General features: G+C 46.2%; 1 protein-coding gene across 1 annotated transcript in view; it reads left to right on the top strand.

Moving 5' to 3' along the window:
- The window catches only part of TMEM266 (transmembrane protein 266), a 252,753-nt gene that overhangs the window by 18,234 nt on the left and 208,377 nt on the right, over nt 1-26,142 (top strand). Inside the window, exon 2 of the mRNA XM_030187354.1 lies at nt 19,144-19,253. Coding sequence (XP_030043214.1) covers nt 19,240-19,253 — 14 coding nt within the window. The 5' untranslated portion in view covers nt 19,144-19,239. The remainder of the gene's footprint in view (nt 1-19,143; nt 19,254-26,142) is intronic.

Below are 26,142 nucleotides of genomic sequence, written 5' to 3'. Positions count from 1 at the left end.
GACAGCATGCTGCAGCGAGGAATGCCGCTAGCACTTCCCGATTGGTGCCTGGTGGTAACGGATGCCAGCCTGAAGGGCTGGGGAGCACATTGCCAGGGAAGCTATGCCCAGGGTCTGTGGACACCCGAGGAAACGGGGTGGTCCATCAATCGCTTGGAACTAAGAGCAATATTCCAGGCTCTTCTGGCCTTTCACATGACTCTGGAGGGACTGGCTGTCAGAGTTCGGTTGGACAACACGACAGCAGTGGCCTACATAAATCGACAGGGCGGCACTCAGTGTCAAACACTGGCCGCAGAGGCCGCTCAGATATGCCACTGGGCTGAGCTACATCTGCAGCTTCTGTCAGCAGCTCACATAGCAGGTCAGAGCAACGTGCAAGCTGACTTTCTAAGCAGGTATCAAATCGACCCTACAGAGTGGGAACTGGCAGGAAGTGTTCCTTCAGATCTGTGCCAAATGGGGAACGCCCGTAGCGGATCTTATGGCCTCAAGCTCATATGCCAAAGTCCTGTCCTTTTTTCAGCAGACGGAGAGATCCTTGCTCGGTGGAGTTGGATGCCTTGGCTCAACCCTGGCCCTCGGGCCCCCCCTGTATGTGTTCCCTCCTTGGCTCTTAATAGGGCGAGTCCTCCTGCGTATTCAGCTGCATCAAGGAGTGGTGATCCTCATTGCCCCGGATTGGCCCAGGCGGCCGTGGTATGCGGACCTCCAGCGGATGCTGGTGGAGGCTCCCCTTCCTTTGCCTCTGGTACCGAACCTGTTGACGCAGAGTCCGGTGACCATGGAGGATCCATGCCGCTTTGATCTTATGGCGTGGCTATTGAGAGGGCGCAATTGAGAGACAGGCTATTCTAAAACGGTCATCTCCACTCGCTTGCAGGCCCGCAAGCGTTCCACTTCCGTTGCCTGTGCTCGGATCTGGCACCAGTTTGAGGCTTGGTGTGTTTCTAAAGTGATCACACCCATGTGAGCTTCTGTCTCGCTGATACTTGACTTTTTGCAGGATGGTATACAAAAAGGCTTGGCCTATAATTCCCTGCGTGTTCAAGTGGCAGCCTTTAATAATGTTGAATCATTATTAAACTATAAGGAACAGAGGTGGATTTTTCAGTTGCAGGTGTTGCAACCCTACGGTTTGAATTCAGAGGTGGACTGGTGGTCGCTAATCTGATTGGGAGGAGCAAGTTGTTGGCGGCCCAATCAGGGTGGGAGATGTTTGATCAGCTGTGACCTATTTAAATTGGAGTGGCTGCTTAGGACGCCGCAGCCATTTTTTCTTTTCGTTGTGATATGAAGAAATATACTTTGTGACGGTAGGAACCCATTGCTCAGCGTTTTAATATGGTGATATGCTCTGAATTAATAGTTGAGAGGAATAATGGTTTATATTTTTTTCTCAGCATGCCTCTTCCCTGAAGAAGGAGATCGAAACCTGGCCATGTCGGCGGAGGTTTGCTGTGGGAGGAAAAATGCTGCTGAACTACAGTCAGAAAGCTAAGTTTTGAATTGAATTATAATTCATGTTTATAAAGAAGCATTTGATACAGACTCATTCAGAAGCATATAAAAAGTAAAATGAAAGAAAAAAGTAAAACATTTTGCACGGGTTGATCAATGAGGATGTAAGCAACGCCAAGTCACGGTGACAAAAGTCCCGAATGGTGGAGAGTTGAAAATCTGAAGAACCCCGTTTTGGATAAATGTCTGATGTGAAGCACTGGGGTACTAGGAGTTAGTATTGCTATATGGACATTTGAAATGAAAGTGTTTGGGATAATTGTTATTATGTAGTTTGATCTAAGTCCCCACACGTGGAAGATATAGGTCTATAAAATCAAGTGGCAGCCTTGGCATGTTTTCGGGGAAAGGTCGCAGGCCTCTCCCTGGCTGCACATCCGGACATTGCATGGTTTCTTAGAGGGGTGCTTCAGCTCCGACCTCCCATGCGGGCCCCTTGTCCAGCTTGGAACCTGGGGCTAGTATTAAAGGCTCTTCAGTGTTCGCCCTTTGAGCCGCTGAGGCGAGCTTCGGAGAAGGATGTGATTCTAAAGACAGTTTTTTTTTTTGTGGCCATTACATCGGCGAGACGGGTGTCTGAGCTCCAAGCGCGCTGTCCTGTCGGGACCCATTTCTGCAATTCTCAGTCCGGAGTAACGGTACGTACTGTGCCTTCCTTCCTGCCTAAGGTGGTTTCAGCGTTTCACCTAAACCAGCCTATTTATTTGCCCTCCTTTACTAGGGAGGAGTTTCCGGAATCTTTTGGGCAGTTGCACCTTCTGGATGTGCGCAGGGCTCTGTTGCAGTATCTGCAGATGTCTAATGCTTTCAGGACCTCTGATCACCTTTTTGTATTGTTGTCAGGTCCTCACAGAGGGTCTCCAGCGTCTAAAGCCACTATAGCACGTTCGCTTAAGGAAGCCATTTTTCTGCATATCTGCTATCTGGCCGGCTTCCGCCTGACGCCTTTAAGGCACATTCCACAAAAGCGATTTCTTCCTCTTGGGCTGAGACGGGAGCACTCTCTCTTCAAGAGATATGTAGTGCAGCTACTTGGGCTTCTAAGCTGTCTTTTGCCCATCATTACAGGCTGGATGTTGCTGCCAGGAGGGACGCGCTTTTTGGAGCACAAGTGCTTGCGCGTGGTGTGGCTTGTTCCCGCCCTATCTAGGGATTGCTTTGATACATCCCATTCGTAATGGATTCATCTGCTGCTGATGACAAGGAAGGGAAAATTAAATTCTTACCTTGGTAATTTTCTTTCCTTTAGTCACAGCAGATGAATCCATGATCCCTCCCTGATTGACTCTGTTTTGTGTTCACTTTTTCCTGCAGACATGTTCCCTCATTGGGAGAAGTTGGAAAACAGTCTTCAGGATTTCTGTTCTACTACAGGGGGTTGAGTTCATCCCTCCTTTGTGTTATTCCTCCTGTTCTGGGGCGTTCGTTCGCTGTGAGGAAAGTTCATGTTATCCTACTTTGCGGTTTAACACTGCTTTGGAAGCTTCAAAATACTGAGAGGCAGATGTAGCTAGCCGTCCTAGAGGCACTATGGTTTTTCAGTGCTCTCTATCTCCCCCTGCTGGTAGGTGGACACAACCCATTCGTAATGGATTAATCTGCTGTGACTAAAGGAAAGAAAATTACCAAGGTAAGAACCTAATTTTTCTATTTTTCCCTACGGTTAGGGATTTTACTAAATTGATGAACAGAGTATGGGACCCACAAACAGAATCTATTCATACCTTTTTACATGAATTTCAGGAAGAATGGAGGCAACAAACTGAACAGAGTTTTGATGCCTCTGGTATGCTGTCTCTTTTCATACAGTCCCTCCATAATGCTATGCCTTTGCCAGTGAGGAAGAAATTAGAAAACATAGTGGGGTTTGAGAGTAAAACTTGGACAGAAGTTTATGCTTCTTTAATACACTTTTGCCAGCAATATAAACAGGAACTAGATAAACCACAGAAGGATTTATTGAATTTACAGAGTAGAGTGTGTTCCATGCAGTTACAAAAGGGATTGAAACAGGATGTAGAGAAGGGAAAAGGGACAGTTGATGTGGAAAAGCCTAGTAAAAAGTTGCAGTTAAGAAAAGGGAAAAAGAATAGGGATAAGGTGAGGCCAGAGAAAGAGGAGAATTCCTCTGATTATTATGGGGATATTGATGAGGATGATCATAGTTCTGAAGATGAATGTATGATAAGAAAGTTAATGATGAGAAGTTTATTTCAGGGAACACAGATTACTTGGAATACTCCAGGAGAAAGGGGTAGGAGGATGCAGTGAGGTCCAACTAGATTCTCTTCTAGGGAGGATAGTATAGCTGGACATAATCGAAGGGTTAATAGTAAGTGCTGGAATTGTGGAAATAGGGGACATTATTCTTTTGAGTGTAGACAATACGGGAGTGAGACCCCCCTCCCAGAATACCAGAAGGAACATGCCACTTAGGTGGGATCCAGAGGAACAGTTGGGGCTGCATTATGGGAACCCATAGTAATGACTCCTTGCGGCAAAGCGAGTTAAGGGAGGTTTAGAAGAACTTTTCCTTACCTTGGTTATAGCAGGTACCCCTTTACCATTTCTAGTTGATTCTGGGGCTACACACTGTGTGATAATTTGTGTCCCTGCCTTTGTTGCTTTATCTGACTCTACGGTAGTAACCACTAGATTTGCTGGAATGGATCAGGAGACCCGATTGATTAAACCATGCTTAATTCAATGTGGTAATGAATCTACATGGGCATCTTTGTTATATGCCCCCAAATGTCCTGTTAACTTATTAGGACAAGATCTCCTGACCCAGCATTGCCATTGAGACATTTTTTCTCTAAGTCACAAGACATTTTAAATGCATTTTCATTAGAAGGGCATGATGAAGTATGGGCTACAGAAAATAACCCATATGGAAATGCTACCTCTGTGAAAAAGGTAATAATAGAGTTAAAAGATCCAGGACAAGGTCCTAAAAGATCACAATACCCTCTTAGCCAAGATGCTATTAAAGGTATAGCTCCTGAGATTCAGCGATTACTAGCCCATGGAATAATTGAGATCAGCAATTTGCCCTATAATATGGCCTATAATATGCCCTTATTCCCTGTGGCAAAAGGTGAAGCTAAGTGGAGGATTGTACATGATTTAAGAGATTTGAATGAATTGGTTGAGTCAGAATACCCTAATGTAGAAAACCCAGCTACAATTTTACAATCTGCTACTTTGGCAAAACATCATACAGTGCTAGCTTTATCTAATGCATTTTATTGCATAACATTAGCTGAAGAAAGTAGACCCCTGACCGCTTTTTAGTATAGGGGTTCCATTTATCAATGGGCACGATTGCCCCAGGGATATGTAGAGAGTCCTTCAGTTTTCTCCAGGGTGCTGTCTCATGATTTATTGCCATTTAAAGAGTCATAAGTACATAAGTAATGCCACACTGGGAAGAGACCAAGGGTCAATCGAGCCCAGCATCCTGTCCACGACAGCGGCCAATCCAGGCCAAGGGCACTTGGCAAGCTTCCCAAACGTACAAACATTCTATACATGTTATTCCCGGAATTGTGGATTTTTCCCAAGTCCATTTAGTCCATTTAGTAGTGGTTTATGGACTTGTACTTTAGGAAACCATCTAACCCCTTTTTAAACTCTGCTAAGCTAACCGCCTTCACCACGTTCTCCGGCAACGAATTCCAGAGTTTAATTACGCGTTGAGTGAAGAAACATTTTCTCTAATTTGTTTTAAATTTACTACACTGTAGTTTCATCGCATGCCCCCTAGTCCTAGTATTTTTGGAAAGCGTGAACAGATGCTTCACATCCACCTTTTCCACTCCACTCATTATTTTATATACCTCTATCATGTCTCCCCTCAGCTGTCTCTTCTCCATTGCCGGATAGTGTGGTTTTGTTACATTATGTAGATGATTTATTGATATCTGCTGAGACTGAGGAAGAATGTTTGAAATACACTCATAAATTGCTGAATGTGTTGCAACAAAAGGGATATAAAGTTAATCCATTGAAGGCTCAGATTTGTAAGCAGCAAGTAAATTTCTTAGGATATACGTTGGTCTTTAAAGGAAAGACTTTGACTTCTGATTTACAAAAGACAGTTTCAGATTTGAGTGTACCTAAAACTATTTAACAGCTTAGAGGATTATTAGGGTTGTTGAATTTTTGTCGACTGTGGATTCCAGCTTTTAGTACTCAAACTATCCCTTTAAGAAGGTTTTTTTTAAAGGCAATCCTACTAGTGATACACACATACAATTGTCTGAATCTGATGTGCAACTGATTGAGGATTTGGTGACAATTGTGCTGGAAGCTCCAGTGTTAGCTTTTGCAGATTTACAGGATGGCATTCATTTGTATGTGTATCATGGAGTATCAGGCTGGGCTGCGGCTGCTGCTCAGAAAGGAAAAGAGAACCCACTAGCCTATTTTTCAGAAATATTTACACCCGTAGAAGCAGGATTTATTTCATGTGAGCAAGGATTGGTAGCTGCTGCACAAGCAGTTGATAAATTACAAGCAGATCTGCCAGGTTGTAGAATAACTCTACATATTTCACATGTTGCTTACCAATCCTAGTACAAGATTGGGGAAGTATGTGGCCTTATTGTTAAATACAGCAGTGTAATTAGAACCTTTACAGAAAAACAACCCTTTTACATTCTTACAGGATTTATTAGATTTTTCTTCTCAAATTGATCATCTGTGTGGTATTCATGAACTACCTCTGCCTGGGTATGTTAATCTGGGTAAGACTATATTGTCTGACCACCCTGTATGGTTTACCGACGGCTCTGTCAATGGGCTAGCTGTGACTTTTGCTATTGCCAGATATACTCCTGATGATGAGATTTAGAGCTGTCAGATATTTAGCGGTCCAGATTTCTATACTGTTCAGCAGGCGGAATTAGCAGGTATCATTGTGGTACTATAGCAGACGTTACCTACAGAGCCAGTAACTTGTGTCACAGACTCTCACTATGTGGTTACTTTTTATGATAACATAAGGAAATGGAATAAAAGAGGATTTATTTCTGCTAGAGGTGAACCATTCCTTAGCTTCAGCAGCAGATGAATCTAGGAACTGGTGGAGATAGAGAACACTAAAAATAGGCATTGACCCTCTGTGTACTTACTGGTCCTTCTCCCTTTAGTATATCTCTATCTCCAGCAGGTGGTGGACGGAGCTTGTCAGCTCCTGGATTCTGTGCTTTGGTGGGCTCCTGGGTTTCCAGTTGAGCTGGGGTGTGTGGCTGGTGGTGCCCACTTTAGAGGCATACTTGTGTTCAGGTCCCTGCCTTACCCTTGATTCCCCTGTTCCCAGTCTGCTTCTGGTGCGTGGCTTCTCTGTCTTTCTTCTTTACTTGGCTCACAGTAAAAAAAAAAAAGAAGCAAAGAGACACAGGCAGCATGTTCCCAGACCCGAGCTCTGTCTGACCGGGTGCTGGAGGGCTGGGATGCCTTTTGCAGCTCCTCCAGGGATGGGCTCCGCCTCCCTCATTGGTAGGGTAAGTGCTGTTTATTTTCTCTGCCTGATCCCGTGTCGCCCCGTTTTTTAAAATGCCGCCGATTGTGGCAGCTGAGACTTCCAAGCGCTGCCCTCGCTGCGGGAAGCGGCACAGCATAGCGGGGCTCTGCAGCACAGACTGCTTGGAGGAGTCGAGTTTAGTGAGCCTGTCGGCTGCCTCCAATGGGGTTTCCCGCGCTCTGCAGCTCGCAACAGGCGCCATTTTGGATTCATCGGGGGACACTTCTGCGCAGTTCCGGAGGAGGAGGAGGAGCATACTGGGCTAGCGAAGAGGCTAGCAGAGGGCAGCCAGTTGTCACATGAGTCTCAGGGGGTCGTAGCAATGGAGGCTGTGACAGCTCAGGGGCAGGGAGACCTCTTTTCCCCTGAGTTCATTTTGCTCATGCACCAGGCATTCTTGTTGAAGAAGGTCTCTCCGGGTGCCCTGTTGCTTCCTCTGCAACTGTCGTTCCCTTCAGGGCAGCTGGACTCTGAGTTGGGAGCAGGCACTTCCCCCTCTGTCCCTGTGGACCTGCCGTCGCTGAAACGCAGGAGACTGCGTTCCATGTCAGAAACGGGTGCCTCAGCCTTCACTGTTTGAGGGGGCCGGAGGGTAATTCCGAGTGACACAGAACTCTGGGATCTTGAAGAGGGAGAACTTGTCCAAGAGGAACAAGATGACACTAAGGCAGTTCGAATTTTTCATAGAGACGGACTACCTTCTCTTATTTCAGAGTCCTTACAGGCGCTAAATATTGAAGATCCTGAGACTGTGGCTGCAGCAGCAGTGAATGTACATTTAAGATGGCTAGCACCAGGAAGCCAGCCCAAGCTTTTCCAGTTCATGAAGCTATTCTGGAGCTCATTTCGGACCAGTGTTCGGAACCTGAGGGGAGCCTGAAGGTGGCTCGCACTATGGCCCGGCTTTATCCGGTGGGAGTGCCTCACCTGAGTCTTTTCACCTTTCCCAAGGTGGATTCACTGGTGGCGGTGGTCACTAAGAAGACCACCCTTCCAGTTGAGGGGGACGTGGCACTCAAGGATAAGCAGGATCACCGTTTGGAGGCCTCCTTAAAGCGCGCCTTCGAGGTGTCTGCAGGCTTCTATTTGTAGTTCGTATGCGGCTAGAGCCTGCCTTTCTTGGCTTCAACAGGCCGTGCAGCAGGAGTTGGAGTTTTCGGCCCCGTGGTTGGAGGTTGCCCCTCATATGGAATCAGGGCTTGAGTACTTGGCTGATGCCCTCTACGATTTGGTTTGGGCCTTAGCTAAGCAGATGTCTTTAGCTGTTTCAGCTCGACGGCTGCTATGGCTGTGCCATTGGGCGGCTGATATGACTTCGAAGCAGCAGCTCATGAAGTTGCCCTTCAGGAGTAAATTGCTGTTCGGTGAGGATTTGGAAAAGCTTGTTAAAGATTTGGGGGATTCCAAGTCTCAGTGCCTGCCGGAGGACAGGCCCAAGTCCGGGTCCAGAGCTTCCTCAACGAGGCTGAAGTTTTGGGAGGCGTGGCGTTATCACCCTGGTCGGGCTTCTGTTCCTTTTCAATGTTCCAGATTTCAACAGCGTTCCTTTCGTTTGGACAAAAAGGCCGCTAGTTCTACTCAGCGACAGGGAGGCGCTAACTGAGCTACCCAATGATGGGATACTGGTCCACTGTTCCATTCCTTGCATAGGGGGCCGTTTGACCCTGTTCATGGAGGAGTGGACCAAGATCACGACAGACCTTTGGGTCCTCGATCTGACAGAGCACAGATACAAGTTGGAGCTGGCGGCACCAGTCAGGGACGCCTTTTTGGAGTCCCGCTGTGCTACTGTCGGGAAGCGGTGCCCGAAACGTTGCGCTCTCTGGTGCAGTTAGGAGCGCTGGTTCCTGTTCCTCAGTCCGAGCTTCGGGAAGGTTGCTATTCCATTTACTTCGTGGTGCCCTGGAAAGGGGGGTTTTTCCGGCTGGTCCTCGACTTACGGAAAGTGAATAAGTCTCTGAGGGTACGGCACTTCTGCATGGAGACTTTGCATTTGGTGATAGTGGCAGTGCAGCCCGGGGAGTTTCTCACCTTGTTGGATCTCAAGGAGGCGTATCTCCATATTCCAATTTGGCGACCGCATCAAGAGATTTTTACGGTTTGCGATCTTGGGCCATCATTTCCAGTTCCGCACTTTGCCGTTTGGGCTGGCCACGGCACCGCACACCTTTTCCAAGGTGATGGTGGTAGTGGTGGCCTTCTTGCGGAAGGAAGGAGTCAGAGTCCATCCTTATCTGGACGATTGGCTAATCCGGGCAGACTCGGAGGTGGAGAGTCGGTCGGCTATGTCTTGGGTGTTAGAAGTGCTCCAGTCCCTAGGTTGGGTTGTCAATTTCCTGAAGAGCCATCTAACTCCCTCTCAGTCTCTAGATTATTTGGGGGTTTCCTTCAACACGGACCTGGGTTGCGTTTTTCTTCCTGATGGCAGGCCTCTCAAGTTACAGTCGCAGATTCGGCGTTTGCTGGGACTTCCTCGCCCTCGAGCGTGGGATTATGTATAGGTACTGGGGCTCATGGCGGTCACTTTGGACGTGGTTCCGTGGGCAAGAGATCACGAGACCTCTGCAGCATGCCTTACTCAGTTGATGGTCTCTGACGTCTCTGAAGTATCAGTGCCGGTTGCCTTGGACTCCGATGGGCAGGACCAGCATAGCATGGCTTGGTGGCTATCCGAAGTCCATCTCAGGTGGGAGATGCCCCTTGCTTCCTCTCTGTGGGTACTAGTGACAACCGATGCTAGTCTTTCGGGCTGGGGGGCTCATTGTCTGCACCATTGTGCACAGGGACTTTGGTCGGCGGAGGAGTCCAGTTGGTCCATCAATCGTCTGGAGCTGGCCATTCGTCTAGCCTTCCTGGCGTTTCACGAGAGCCTGGAGGGCCGAGCAGTACGGGTTCTGTTGGACAACATGACAGCAGTGGCTTCTATCAATCGGCAAGGTGGCACACAGAGTGAAGCATTGTCAGCTGAGACCGCTGTCATTCTGGCTTGGGCAGAGCTTCATGTTGTCCTGTTGTCTGCGGCCCAGATCGCTGGTCTGGACAATGCGTCAATTTTCTCAGTCACCACTCCCTCGATCCCGCGGAATGGAAGTTGGCAACAGCAGCGTTCCAGCAGATTTGCAGCAAGTGGGGCACTCCAGGGATCGATCTCATGGTGTCCAGCTCCAGTGCCAAGGTAGTACGATTCTTCAGCAGAAGACGAGAACAGGGGTCAGCCAGGCTGGATGCCCTCTCTCAACCATGGCCGCCTTTGACGCTTCTCTATGTGTTTCCTCCCTGGCTATTGATTGGTCAGGTTCTTCAGCGGATCCGTTGTCACTCGGGTTTAGTGATCCTGGTGGCTCCGGACTGGCCACGTTGTCCGTGGTATGCGGATTTGAGGCGTCTTCTGGTGGAGGATCCGTTCCGTCTTCCTCTTCTGCCAGACCTTCTGCATCAGGGTCCCGTGGCTATGGAAGATCCTTGCCACTTTGGTCTTATGGCTTGGTTCTTGAGAGTGCAAAGTTGAGGAAGAAAGGTTATTCGGACAAGGTGATAGCTACTTTGCTGAGGGTTCGCAAGCGTTCTATGACTTTGAAGTGTGGTTTTCGGCCCATGTGTGGTCGCCTATGCAAGCTTCGATTTACCAGATGTTGGCTTTTTTGCAGGAAGGTCTGCAAAAAGGGTTGGCCTACAATTCTGTTCGGGTGCAAGTGGCTGCGCTGGCGTGTTTTCGAGGCTGAGTAGTGGGTGCGTCGATTGGAGCTCATCCAAATGTGGTGCGATTTTTGCGTGAAGTGTTAAAGCTTCATCCTCCATTGCGTTTTCCGTGGCCTACTTGGTGTTTGAAGCTTGTGTTGCATGCTTTGCGGTCGGTGCCTTTTGAGCCACTTCGACAGGCGTCAGAAAAAGATCTTACACTTTTTTGGTGGCCATGGCGTCAGCACGTAGGGTGTCGGAGCTTCAGGCCCTGTCTTGTTGGTATCCCTTCTTGCAGTTTTCAGAATCCGGGGTCACGGTGCGCATGGTGCCTTCATTTCTTCCTAAGGTGGTGTCGGCGTTTCATCTGAATCAGCCTCTTTTTCTGCCTTCTTTCCGAAAGGAGGACTGCCCAGGCTCTTTTCGGCAGCTGTGCCTTTTGGCTGTCCGGTGTGTTCTTTTGCAGCACTTACAGATGTTAAATGAGTTTCAGTGTTCTGATCACTTTGTCCTTTTCTCCACGCCACGACAGGGTTTTCCAGCGTCTAAGGCCACTGTGGCGCGATGGCTTAAAGAGGCGATTGTTTCAGCTTACCTTTTGTCAGGAAAGTCTCCACCAGAGGCTTTGAAAGCCCATTCCACGCAGGCGCAGGCTTCTTGGGCGGAGACTTGCCTGTTTTCCGTTCTCAGCATCTGTCAGGCGGTGACGTGGGTGTCACATCTTTCCTTTGCTAAACATTATCGTTTGGATGTGGCGGCAGGGGAAGATGCGTGCTTTGGAGCGGTGGTTCTCTCTCGGGGAGCTGCAACTTCCTGCCCAGTTTAGGGAGTGCTTGAGTACATCCCACCAATTCCTGGATTCATCTGCTGCTGAAGCTAAGGAAGGAAAAATTAAGACATACCTGATAATTTTCCTTCCTTTAGTTGTAGCAGATTAATCCAGGATCCCTCCCTGTTGCAGTCTGTGGTTATTTTCAGCAGAATCGGTATTAAACAATGCCATTAGTTACTCTGTTTTGAGTATTGTTCACTCCGGTTGAGTGTGTTTCTTTTATTGTGAGTTAAGTGATGTTCCTACTCTTTTCTCTGCTTTGAGATTTGTGCTATACTAAAGCGAGAAGGACCAGTACACAGAGGGTCAATGCCTATTTTTAGTGTTCTCTATCTCCACCTGCTGGTACACCCACCACCAGTTCCTGGATTCATCTGCTGCGACTAAAGGAAAGAAAATTATCAGGTATGTCTTAAGTTTTCCTTAAAAGCTATGATATTATGGCAACATTTGTTATCATTATTAGCAGAATGGGCTGATAACAAGACGCTTACTGCCCATAAAACTGCTGATACTTGGGTAGCTAGAGGAAATGCAATTGCAGATGCTGCAGCTCATGATGCTGCTCTCTCACTAACAGTTATTCCAGAGGAATATTTTGTTGAACGCACTAGGGGAGGCCCTGTATGGCTAAATTCATTTCTTACTGTACAAGCCAGTCAATAGAAATAGAATAAAATATAACATAGAAAAGAAAATAAGATGATACCTTTTTTTATTGGGCTAACTCAGTACATTTTTTGATTAGCTTTCGAAGGTAGCCCTTGTTCGTCAGATCAGAAATAAGCAAATTTTGATAAGTAACATCATATATAAGTGAAACATCAGAGTATTTCAGTGACAGTCTGAAAGGATGAGGGAGGGGGTGGGCTAGGTGAGAAACAGAGAGGGGCTGAGAGGATGGGGAACAGGGAGATATGCATGGTGATCAGAGGGTGACAAAGCAGTGAAATTTCATGGTTTATAATGGGCTAGAAAACCCAGATCTTTAAGTCCTGTCTGGTGGGTGTCAAAATATTTAATCATTTTGACTTTAAAGGTCTTGCGTTCCTGTATTGTTTTAAAGTTTCCTTTAAGTATTCTCACTATAAAATCATTAGTATAGTGTTCTGGTTTTGTAAAGTGCTGTCCAACAGAGGTAACATGTTGATTGGCACGGGCATTTTTCATATGATGTCTATGTAAATAAAATCTCTTCTTCAGCATCTGGCTTGTTTCTCCAATATAGCACCCTTTGTCACATTTTTTACACTGGATGACATATACTACATTGGAAGATGATCATATGAAGGATTCCTTTATGTTGAATATTTTTCTTTTGTGAATGACTGTGGGGTCTTGTGAAATGTTTTGGCATAGTTTGCAGCTGGATATATATACATATATATAATTTTGTTGTTGTTGTTGTTATTACATTTGTACTCCGTGCTTTCCCACTCATGGCAGGCTCAATGCGGCTTACATGGGGCAATGGAGGGTTAAGTGACTTGCCCAGAGTCACAAGGAGCTGCCTGTGCCTGAAGTGGGAATCGAACTCAGTTCATCAGTTCCCCAGGACCAAAGTCCTCTACCCTAACCACTAGGCCACTCCTCCACTCCATATTGCAAGGATGTGTGCCATTCTCTTCTTTTTGGGTCTCTGTTGAGAGCTTGCTTCTCACTAGCTTGTGTTTTAAATTGGGTGGCTGTCGGAAGGCCATCACTGGTGGGGATGGGAATATCTCTGTCAGTAATTCATCCTCCTGGAGTAGTGGCTGCAGATCTCTTATGATTTTCCTCAGTTTTTCCCAGCTCTGGGTTGTATGTCACTATAAGGGGGGTTCTGTCTGTGGCTTTCTTTTTCTTGTATTGTAGCAGATTTTCCCTGGGTGTTTTGAGGGAGGAGGCAATATTCTTGGAGATTATTTTGGGGTTGTATTCTTTCTGTTCGAAGGATGCAGTCAGGATTTTGAGGTGCCTATCTCTGTCCCCTCGGTCAGAGCAGATACCGTGGTATCTTGTGGCTTGGCTGTGGATAATGGATTTTTTTGTATGTGAAGGGTGGAAGCTGGAGTTGTGGAGGTAGCTACATTTGTCTGTGGGTTTCCTATATATGGATGTTTGCATGCAACCATTGCTGATTGAAACTGTGGTGTCCAAAAAATTGACTTTTTCTGGGGAGTAGTCAATTTTGAATCTGATTGTAGGATTGGACACCACAGCTTTAGAAGTGGACTAACAAGGCTACCACATCTCATAAGTACATAGATCAAAGGTCCATCGAGCCCAGCATCCTGTCCCAGACAGCGGCCAATCCAGGTCAAGGGCACCTGGCAAGCTACCCAAACGTACAAACATTTTATACATGTTATTCCCGAAATTGTGGATTTTTTCAAAGTCCATTTAGTAGCGGACTATGGACTTGTCTCTTTACTGTACAAGCAATGCAAGTCACTTCTACTGCAGATGAACAGAATAGGTGGAGTCAATTGGGTGCCATACACAGTCAACAGGGATGGTTTGGGAAGAATGGTCTTGTCCTAAAGATACTTTACATTTACTGTTACATGAGCTCCATAACAATGGTCAGCATTTATCTTCTGCAGGACTATATGATAAATTGTCACAATTAATTTGGGTCCCAGGTTTAAAACAGGTTTGTGATGATTATGTGAAGCACTGTTTGATTTTCAATTCTAATGTTGTGAAAAGGGGTCCTGTCATACCTATTGGCAGCTTATCCAGACCCTCAGGGCCCTATCTAGAATGGCACTGTGATTTTACTGATATGATGCAACCATGTGAGTGAAATCCACTTTTGCCACAGTCTTAGGTGATCCTATTTACAAATATCAGCCTGGCCAGCTGGTATATAAGAAGAATTTCACCCATAAAACATGGCAAGACCCAATCTATACGGGACCGTATAGTATCCAAACAGTGACACCTATAGCTGCATTGCTGGAAGGAGACTTTAGTTAGACTCATTTGTGTGATTTAAGACCTGCTCCATTTTTTTTGTTACATTTGTACCCCACGCTTTCCCACTCATGGCAGGCTCAGTGCGGCTTACATATTGTATACAGGTACTTATTTGTACCTGCGGCAATGGAGGGTTAAGTGACTTGCCCAGAGTCACAAGGAGCTGCCTGTGCCTGAAGTGGGAATTGAACTCAGTTTCTCAGGACCAAAGTCCACCACCCTAACCACTAGGCCACTCCTCCACAGTTACTGGATGAACTGTTAAACTCTAATCCAGCATTTAAACTGTTGGTCTGATTTTAAGGAATATTACTCTTTTTGTATAATATTTAATTAATTAAGTTACATTTTGAGTTATGATTTCTTTCTTTGTTTCTCTCCCTCTAACCCTAAGTCCTTTCTGCTTACTAGGTGTAAACTCATGTGTTAATTCCTTTATTCAATTAGCACATTCAGCTTTAAATTCTTCTGATTTCTGTGTTCATAGTACTTTTACTGCTAGTGAAACCTTAGCTACATGTTTTATTGGGGTTGCTTCTAGTTTTATTGAAATGAAAAATGTTACCCAGTTTAAAATTTACCCTGATTCTATCACTAATCAGTTTAGTTTCGCATCTACTCTGTATACTCTGGGTGCTGCAAAAACACCCACATTATATACCCATTCTCAACCTTTGTCTTTTCTTTTGCTTAACACTACTAAAGCAACTGACTGTTTCATGTTTGTTAATGCTTCCGTTCGCATAAACAATGTTACTTATCCTGGTTTACATTGTACTGCTTTAATTAGTCCTGTTTCCTATGCCACTATTCCTGTTTATCTTCCTCTTGGCTGGTACCTTCTTTGTGGAAGAATGGCTTTTTCTTATATTCCGGTAAATGCTTCAGGAGGCCCCTGTACCATTGGTAGGCTCACTAGAGGTGCTTTTCTTCCTAGGCCTGTGAATTTCACCCAGCATCGCTGGACTCGCTCTATATTTATGTCTTTTGACTCTTAACTGTGATTCAGATGTACATCTTTTCTCTAAAGGGCAATCTTTAGCACTTGCTGTCTCTCTGGTAGGTGTTCCTGGTTTAGCTCTTCATACCCATCTTGCTGTCCTCAAGCTAGCCTGTGCATTGTCAAAAACTATTAATACAACTTCCACATTAATTTCTGCTCTTGCAAAAGAAACACATAGCCTTCGCAAAGCAGTTGTGCAAAATCGTTTAGTGATAGATTACCTTTTATTACGCACTAATCATGGCTGTGACCAATTTGAAGCTATGTGCTGCTTTAATTTAACCAATAATGGTCTGCTTATAGAACAGAAATTACAAGATCTGCATAAATTAGCACAGAATCTAAAATATGCTGTTACAGGAGATGCTTTTGTTTCCAATGTTATGAATATGCTTTCCTCTTGGTGGGCTTCTCTGGGATCTGGATTTAAAACATTGTTACTCTGTCTCTTGGGTTTTTGCCTTATCGCTGCATGTTTTTGTTGTTTTGCTTCTTGCCTTATAAACTTTTTTAAGCGCAACATGTTATCAGTTAGTAAAGTTATGGTGCTCCACGCTCCCTCTAAACCTCTAAACGTCTGATGTAGAATGAACTTTTGCCCTTTGTTGCTTTGCATGCCAATTCTTAATAAGATGCCACTCGAGAAGAACCTCACTGAGTTATGGTCCCTTTTCACTTATCATTTCTAGGGCCCATAAAGAGGGAGATTTATAGAGCTGTTTGGGGTTTTCAGATCAGTCAGCTTTGTATAACATTCCTTTTGTTATTTAGTAAGGCAATTAGGAGAGAGGAGGGATAGGCAGGCAAGCAAGCCAGATGCTGGAAAGGGGGGAGTGAGAGGGAGAGAAGCTGGATGGGGAGGGGTCAGAAAGGAGAGATACATTGACACGGGGGAGGAAGAGAGAGTAGAGAAGCTGGACAGGGAAATGTAGGGACACAGAGAAAGGGAGATGCCGAGCATAGAGAAAGATAGACACAGAGATGGTAGTGGACATGGAGAGAGAAGAAATGCCAAATGGACTGGAGACCTTGGTGAGCGAGTTGAAAAGATAGAGAAGCAGAAACCAGAGCCTGAGACCATCATGATTGGAGGAGTGGCCTAGTGGTTAGAGTGGTGGACTTTGGTCCTGGGGAACTGGGTTCGATTCCCACTGCAGGCACAGGCAACTCCTTGTGACTCTGGGCAAGTCACTTAACCCTCCATTGCCCCAGTTACAAATAAGTACCTGTATATAATATGTAAGCCGCATTGAGCCTGCTATGAGTGAGAATTCTTGTGAGGTCGATCACAAGCAGCATTTCTTGTAGTGTAGGAGTTAACTAACGTGCAATATTGAGATACTGCAGGTCAATCACTCCTGTGGGAAATTATGGTGTGCTAAAATCCCAACTTTAACTGCATGTTAGTTACCCTTCTAAATGAGATTTTTGATACCTTATTTTGCACCAATTAAGAGTAGCTGGCTAGTTGCATTCTGGTGAAAACTGTCCACAGAGCAGTTAAAATATAGCTTCCTAGCTGTAAAAGTTGACATTTTGGAGAGCAGGTTTGTATCAGGGGCATATATTAAAATCAGGGCTTTTTTTTGTGCGTGTACGCACTGTTACGGCGTACCGGCACCTTTTTTCCCCCGGTGGGTCCAGCACCAGATCACTCCCCTACTTACTGTTTTTTTTCTAGGACTCGGCAGCGCGAATGGTGCAGGCAGCGATTGAGAGAGGCTGGCAGCGTCGGAGCTTCTCTCTGCGAGTCCTGCCTATGCGGAAACAGGAAGTTGAAACAAAGTAGGTGGGACTCGCAGAGGGAAGCTCCGACGCTGCCAGCCTCTCTTAATCGCTGCCTGCACCGTTCGTGCTGCCGAGTCCGATGCTGGCAGCCTTTCTTTATTCCTTCGTAGCAGGCAGGCAGTGGAGAAGGAGGACGGGCTGGGGAAAGAAGAATCGATAGAAGGGGAGGGCAGGGGAGAGAGGAGAATCGCTGGACATAGATGGGAGGGGAGGGCAGGGGAGAGAGGAGAATCGCTGGGCATGGATGGGAGGGGAGGGCAGGGCAGGGGAGAGAGGAGAATCGCTGGACATGGATGGAGGGCAGGGAAGAGAGAATTGCTGGACATGGAAGGCAGGGGAGAGAGGAGAATCGCTGGACATGGATGGGAGTGGAGGGCAGGGGAAGAGAGAATTGCTGGACATGGATGGGAGGGGAGAGCAGGGAAGAGAGAATTGCTGGACATGGATGGGAGGGGAGAGAGGAGAATCGCTGGACATGGATGGAAGGGAGGGCAGGGAAGAGTGAATCCCTGGACATGGAGGGGAGGGCAGGGGAGAGAGGAGAATATCTGGACATGGATGGGAGGGGAGAGAGGAGAATCGCTGGACATGGATGGGAGGGCAGGGGAGAGAGGAGAATCGCTGGACGGATGGGAGGGGAGGGCAGGGGACAGAGGAGAATCGCTGGACATGGAGGGGAGGGCAGGGGAGATTGGAGACATGCTGGACATGGATGGAGGTGAGGGAAGAGAGGAAGGAGATGCACATGGATGGGAGGAGAGGGCAGGGAAGAGAGGAGAAATGCTGGAAATGGATGGAGAGGAGAGCAGGAGATAGAGGAAAATTGCTGGACATGGATGGATGGAGGGGTTTGGGGGGAGAGAGGAGAAATGCTGGACTTGGATGGAGGAGAAGGGAGACAGAATTATTGCTTTATATGAATATAGGGGAGGGAAGAGAGGAGAAATGCTGGACATGGATGGAGGGGAGGAAAGAAAAAAAGAAGACGAACATGGATGGAGATGAGGGAAAGGGAAGAGAAGAGAAAAACTGCACATGGATGGAGAAAATAGGCAAAAGCTGGATCCACGTTATACCTCCTCCAGTCAATTCCACGGAGGAGGACACCGCTTTTACTTATGGATGTAGGGCAAGAAATGAAGAAGAAAGGAGGAAAGTAAAGAAATAAATGGAAAGGAAGCCCTGGAAACGGAGTTAAGAGAACAGATACAGAGCAGCAGAATTAGAGACTGGGACCAATATGGATAGAAAAACAAAGTCACCAGACAACAAAGGTAGAAAAAATAATTTTATTTTCATTTTAGTGTTTGGAATATGTCCAATTTGAGAATTTACATCTGCTGTCTTATTTTGCACTGGGTATACTGGAGCTGTAACAGCTTACAGAAATGATTTATAATGAAAACAAATCACGTTATTTTTTTCTCCTATACTAGTATAATATTTTCAATGATGTCTGTTTATAAGCGCCATGGCTGGTGTAAGGGGTGTGGCTATCATAGGGGTGGAGTCATATGTGGTGACCCCGCCCACAATGAGTACCAGAACCTTTTTTCTACAAAAAAACGCACTGATTAAAACTGTATATTGAAGTTTCTAATATATGTTTGTAGAGTCTGCCTGCTAATGTATCTGGAAGTGACGTTAATTCAGTGAAAATTGCTCGCCGCCCCCCCCCCCCCCCCCCCCCCCAGTGCTTTCAATATGTTCTCTGTGGCTCAAAAGTACAAATTTATTTTAATTTCTAATATCATTACCATAGTTATACTGCATATGAGTCAAAAATGTCAGTTATGTCAGTTTAAGTAAATGTAACAATATTTTTGTTTATAGAACCAGTATATGGAAATGGCATGTACACTTATGAAGGGAATTGAATTCAGTTGAATCTGCAAAAGAAGTATTCCGTTGACTGCATCTTCTTCCAACATGACCAAGCCCCAGTAAGTATGAGAAACTCCTAAACATAGAGGGGTTGCTATTCGGCCGCATTTCCATATTGTCCTTACCAGACAAAACCATAAGTTGTGGATTGTGCCCACCAACCAGTGGATGCAGGCAGAAAAAAGTCCTGAGTGCCTTGCCGCCATCACTTTCACGTGCTTACGGTCAAGACAGATTACACCCTTTCCATTACGTAGCTTCCTGTTATCCCAGAACCTGTGGGGTAGTTGTATCCATCCACTAGAAGATGGTGATAGAGAACTGAAAACTGAGCTAAGAATCTCTCTTGGCATCCAGTCCAGCTCCTTAGTATTTTCTATCTCCAGCTGGTGGATGAACACACTTTTCAGTATCTGGTTCTGAGTGATATGCTCCTGGTCCAGTTGGTCAACTGATCCCAATTGAGCTTTGTGGGAGGCTTGAGTCTGCAAAGTCATAACTGGAGGTCTTCAGATCCCTGTCTCTGGTGCCTCGTGAATTTTTTCTTCCCTCCTTTCACCTCTCTTGTTTCCTGTGGAACTCTCCTTTTCCAGCACAACAACCTTAACAAAAAAAACAAAAAAAAAGAAAGGAGAAAGAAATAGGTTTGCTGGAGAGGGTGGAACAGCATATCAGTCCTGAGCCTTTCTCCATCTGTGGTAAGACTGTGAGCTTGGGGGGAGCAGTTGGCAGTGGTAAGTCCAACTAAAGATTGACTCGGGACTGCTTGGAGGACACAAGTTCTACTTGATTCAGGGAAAGGATCCTGACTCACCGCTTGGAGCACTTTGTGCTGCTCTTCTGACAATCGGGGTGAATGGTGACTCTCACGGAGGCAGTTAAGTGGTGGTCCTGCTGTTGAACCCTCAGACTGGTGTTGGGGCATTGCAGTGCATGCAAGCCAGGAATCCCACATGATGGGAAGGAAACGGTTGGCAGCAGCATATCTTCGAATTTGGCGCAGCATCTGAATGTGTCAGGGTTTTCGGCCTCTCCAGCAGGGTTGGTGCAGTTTGATGCAGGAGAGCGTGGAACGGGTGCCGTTTTGAAAGGCCGACTGGCAGTTAGAAGCAGCCTCTTTCTGATCATGCATGGAGCACAGCATTTTACAGCTTCAGGGCCTTACAGAGCATTCAGCTGCATCAGGATCTTTGTTTCCTCTGGAGTTTATATTGCTCTTATGCTAAGCCAATTTACTGAAGCAGGGACACTCAGTGTTGCTGAAAGGTGCTTCGGTTTCTCACTATGCTGCCCCTCCGGCTTCTAAGAGATCTTGTTTACACCTCCAGGAGTGGGCAGATGAGGCTGTCACTGCTTCTCTCTCCTTATCTGATGTGGCCTTGTCTGTTCAGAGGAGCCATCGTTGAAGGAGCCGTTAGAGGAGGGGGTTGGTTTCAAAGTACTGAGGTAGTTTCATAAAGAGTAGTTCAGTACCCTGATTTCTGAGGCAGTGGCTATGCTCTCAGTATAGGAGCCTTCTGCTTTAGTATCAGAAGTTCCATCTTCATCGATCATGATGGGGCTTAGAGGTCCTTCTAAAGCCTTCCTGATGCATCCAGACATTCAAGACTTGATTACAGCAGAATCGGTTTCACCAGTCACGGGGCTGAGAGTGGAAAGAGCCATGGCTCACCTTGACCTGTTAGTTCCAGGGGAGAAAGATAAATTATAGCTTACTCCCTGGTTAGGAACATAAGAATCTGGGTCAGATCAATGGTCCATCTAGCCCAGTATTTTGCTTCCAACATTGGCTAGTCCAGGTCACAAGTACCTGGCAGAAACCCAAATAGTAGCAAGATCCCATGCTACCAATCCCAGGGCAAGCAGTGGCTTCCCCATGTCTATCTCAATAACAGACTATGGACTTTGGACTTTTCCTCCAGGAACTTTTCCAAACCTTTTTTTTAAACCCAGATACTCTAACCACTGTTACCACATCCTCTGGTAACAAGTTCCAGAGCTTAGCTATTCTTTGAGTGAAAAAATATTTACTCCTATTTGTTTTAAAAGTATTTCCATGTAACTTCATCGAGTGTCTCCTAGTCTTTTTATACATTTTGAAAGAGTAAAAAATTGATTCACTTCTTCTTGTTCTATACCAGTCAGGACTTTGTTGACCTCAGTCATATCTCCCCTCATCCATCTCTTTTCCAAGCTAAAGAACACTAACCTTTCCTCATATGAGAGGAGTTCTATCCCCTTTATCATTTTGGTCACTCTTCTTTGAACCTTTTCTAATTCCGCTATAACCTTTTTTTTTTTTCTTGAGATACAGTGACCAAAACTGAATGCAGTACTCAAGGTGAAGTCACACCATGAAGTACTGCTTGCCCTGAGATTGGTAGCATGGAATGATGTTACTAATAGGGTTTCTGCCAGGTTCTTGTGACCTAGATTGGCTACTGCTGGAAGTAGGATACTAGTCTAGATGGGACCACTGGTCTGACCCACTATGGCTATTCTTATGTTCTTATCTGTTAATTCCTAGCATCCTGCTGACCCTCTGGCTTTAGGTAACTATAATTCATGTAACTCTTTCTTTTGTTTTCTGTCCAATAACCAATTCCTGGTCCACAACAGAACATAACTACTATCCCATGACTCTATTTTTCTCAGGAGTCTCTCATGAGGAACTTCATCAAATGCTTTCTGAAAATCTAGATACACTACATCATCTGGCTCACCTTTATTGACATGTTTATTCACACCATAGGTGCTAAATCTGTGAGTGCTGAAGCACCCCCAGTATTTTGAGGCCTGACATAAGTGACATGGCGGCAATTGCAACACTCTACCAGAGGACTTCCAATAGTCAGTTTATACGCTGTCCCGCTGCTTGCAGCTTTCCCACTTCCCGCAGCTCATTAGTGCTGCTGTCTACCTTGATCACTACCAGTAGAGGCACCAAGGCGATTAAAAGGAGATGCTTTGAGATCTTGATCTTCCTATTATGCAGCTTCCTGTTCCACATAGGCAGGACGTGTCACTGGGAAGATCGAGGCAGCACCTTTCAAACGCTGTGGTACCTCTACCAGGAGCAGCACCAGTGAGATTGGGGGGGGGGGGAACGACAAAGGGGAGAAACGCTGGACCTGCGGAGGCCAGAGGGAGAGAGGTGCTGCTCTGCTGGATCAGGAAAGGGAAGAGGAGAGGGAAGGAGGAGCGAACAGACAGGAAGAGGTGCTAGATGGAAAGGGGTGAGGGAGAGGGATAGATGCTGGACCAACTTGAAGGGGGGGGGAGGAAGAGAGAGACAGGCAGACTTGAGGGAGGAGAAATGGGAAAAGAAGATGCTGGATGGAGGAGAGGGAGAGAGACACTGGAGACCCAGGAGGGAGCCATACTGAACTGTGAGGGGGGTGTGGGTGGGAAGAGACAGGGGAGAGATGTTGGACCCAGGGTAGAAGGTGTGGGTAAGAAGCTACAGAGAGAGAGTCTGGCCCCAGGGGGAAGAAGGGAAGAGAGAGGGGAGGGACAAGGAGACAGAAGAGATGCTAGGCATGGAGGGAGAAGGGATAGGAAAACAGGGTTAATGCTGGGGGGGGGGGGGGCAGAGGAGTAATGCTGATCACAGGAGGAGGGATAGGGACGGGGAAATGCAGTATAGGGCAAGATACACACAAAGGGGAAATGCTGAATATAAGGGCTGGATTGGGACACTGAGAGGGCATGTCCTGAAAATGGAGGAAGGTAAAGGACAGGGACACAGAGGGGAGATGTTAGGACGGATAAGGATGCAGGAGGAGGATGGGGGACGTGGAGGGGCATAATCGAATGGGGACGACCATCTCTAAGGAGCCCATCTCTAAGGACGTCACGGCGAAAGGGGCGGGGAAACCCGTATTATCGAAACAAGATGGGCGTCCATCTTTCGTTTTGATAATACGGTTGGGGATGCCCAAATCTCAACATTTAGGTCGACCTTAGAGATGGTCGCCCTAAATGTTGAGATGGTCGACCTTAGAGATGGTCGTCCCCGGTTTTCGGCCATAATGGAAACCGAGGATGCCCATCTCAAAAACGACCAAATCCAAACCCTTTGGTCGTGGGAGGAGCCAGAATTCGTAGTGCACTGGTCCCCCTGACATGCCAGGACCCCAACCGGGTACCCTAGGGGGCACTGCAGTGGATTTCAGAAATTGCTCCCAGGTGCATATCTCCTGTAACTTGGGTGCTGAGCCCCCCAAAACCCCCACAACTATACACCACAACCATAGCCCTAAGGGGTGAAGGGGGGTACCTACATGTGGGTACAGTGGGTTTTGGAGGGCTCACATTTACCACCACAAGTGGGGGAGGGGGGTGAGTCTGGGTCTGCCTGGCTGAAGTGCACTGCACCCACTAAAACTGCTCCAGGGACCTGCATACTGCTGTCATGGAGCTGGGTATGACATTTCAGGCTGGCAAAAAAATGTTTTAAAAGTTTTTCTTTTAGGGTGGGAGGGAGTTGGTGACCACTGGAGGAGTAAGGGGAAGTCATCCCCGATTCCGTCCGGTGGTCATCTGGTCAGTTCGGGCACCTTTTCACGGCTTGGTCGCAAGAAAAAATGGACCAAGTAAAGTTGCCCAAGTGCTCTTCAGGGACACCCTTCTTTTTTCTATTATCGGCCGAAGACGCCCATCTCCTAATCACGCCCCAGTCCCGCCTTCGCTACTTTGGTCATCTCCACAACGGGAATCAGTTGAGGACGCCCAAAATCGGCTTCCGATTATGCCGATTTCGGCGACCCTGAGAGAAGGACACCCATCTCCCAATTTGTGTCGGAAGATGGGCGCCCTTGTCTTTCGAAAATAAGCCTGATAGGGTGGGAAGAAATGTCAAATGGACTGTCCTCGGCAAAGACAAGAAAACAAACAGATACAGAAAAGGGACATGGGGACCAAAGGCAACTGAAAAATAAAATGCTCAGATAACAAAGGTATTATTAAGTATTTTATTTTGGATTTATTAATTGGAATATATCTGCTTTTGGAAATGACATTTCTGATATTTTGCATCTTAGTTTCAATTTTTCTAGTATTGTTTTATCAGAGTCTGATGACTTGAGGTTTTCAGGGTAGTTTTTTTGCCTTTATACTGATCTCTAGTCCCTTGTGATACATTTGTTGTGTCATGCGTTTTTCATGTGTGACCACGGTGTGATATCTGCATAGAGATCTTGTTTTGTTTTGTTTTTTCACTAGGTAGTGTATTGGTGTTTTAAGGCCCAGTGTAGTATCTGTAGTGCTGCCTTTTCACACATGAGGTTGTAGCTCTTCATGTCCTGGGAGTTAGTGCTATTATGATATGGTATGGTTCTGAGTGTGTTTTTGCTTAAGTTTGTGTAAAGATGTCTTTGAAAGGTGTGTTCTGGATTTTAAAACATGCAGGGGCCAGTGCTTTGATGGTATAGTAATGTCTCAAGAATGGTGTGCAAGCTAAAGTTTGGGAAATGGAGCCTCTTATCTTTGAGTGCAATCTAAGAATTCTTTTTTTGTGGTAGCAGGCAGAGGGAGAATATTGGGTTGTGTTTAGCACCCCTAGTCATTTTGAAAAGTTTGCTCCTATGATCCACATCTTCAAAGAAATGAAGCAAATTAGTGAAGCAAGACTTCCCTGGCTGAATCCATGCTGACTTCTTATTAAACCATGTTTTATCTATGTGTGCCATAACTTTATTCTTTATAATTATTTTACCCGGCGCAAATTTCAGGCTTGCCAGTCTGTAACTTCCCAGTGTTGACTCAGAAGACCACCTTGCCAGTGGAAGGGAGCATTGCCCTAAAAGACCTACAGGATAGGAAGCTAGAAGGCTCGCTGAGGCAAGCCTTTGAAGTGGCCTCTTTGGACCTTCAATCGATAGTGTGCAAGCTCGATTGTGGCAAAAGCATGCATGAAGTGGCATCAGCAGTTGGCAACGCAAGATGGGCGCCATAATGCCCTACTGGAAGTGGGTTTGGCCTACTTGGTGGATGCTATTTATAATGTTACAGGTTGCAGCACGCAGTATGTTTGTTTTTGGCTGTCACAGCATGTTGGCAACTGTGGTTGCAGCATTGGGCAGCGGATGCAGTGTCAAAGTCACGTCTAGTTAAACATGCTCTTTTGGGGCTATTTGGAGAGATGTCAGTAAGTTGGTGAAAAAACTGGGGGAAACTAAGCCACAGCAGTTGCCAGAGGATAAGTTCAGGTTCCGACTTTGGCCTGTTTCATGGGCCAACTACAGAAGATGTCTCTTGTGGCTCACATGGATATCATTCAATTCTTTTAGGGAGTGAGCCGCTTGTGGCCTCCCTTTCATATGCCATGTCCAGAGTAGATCCTTTAATTTAGTCTTTCAGGCTCTTCAGAAGCCTCCTTTGGAGGAGTAGCCTAGTGGTTAGTGCAGTGGACTTTGATCCTGGGGAACCGAGTTTGATTCCCACTGCAGCTCCTTGTGACTCTGGGCAAGTCACTTAACCCTCCATTGCCCCTGGTACAAAATAAGTACCTGAATATATGTAAACCACTTTGAATGTATTTGCAAAAACCTCAGGCGGTATATCAAGTTCCATTTCCCTTTCCCCTTCGAGCAACTCCAGAAGGCTTCCTTGAAGATCTTACGCTAAAGGTGTTCTTGGTGCCTGTTGTTTCGGCACATAGGGTTCGGAGTGTCGGGCTCTCTGTTGTTGGGATCCCTTTCTTTGCTTTTTGGGGGCAGGGGTCTCCTTACATATGGTTCCTTACTTTCTTATGAAAGTGGTATCAGCATTTCATCTCAACCAATCTGTGGAGTTTTTGTCCTTTTGCAGAGAGGATGAAGAGGCTCAGTATTCTTCCTTGAAGTTTCTCGATGAGCCTAGAGTCCTTATTATATATCTGAAAGTCACAAATGAGTTTCACAAATCGGACAGACAGTTTATGCTTTTGGTAAACAGAGTCTTGGCCTA

This window comes from Microcaecilia unicolor, chromosome 1 (assembly GCF_901765095.1).
Source record: "Microcaecilia unicolor chromosome 1, aMicUni1.1, whole genome shotgun sequence".
NCBI lineage: Eukaryota > Metazoa > Chordata > Amphibia > Gymnophiona > Siphonopidae > Microcaecilia > Microcaecilia unicolor.
The sequence above is the reverse complement of the archived record's forward strand: the minus strand, read 5'-3'. Positions and strand labels throughout refer to the sequence as shown.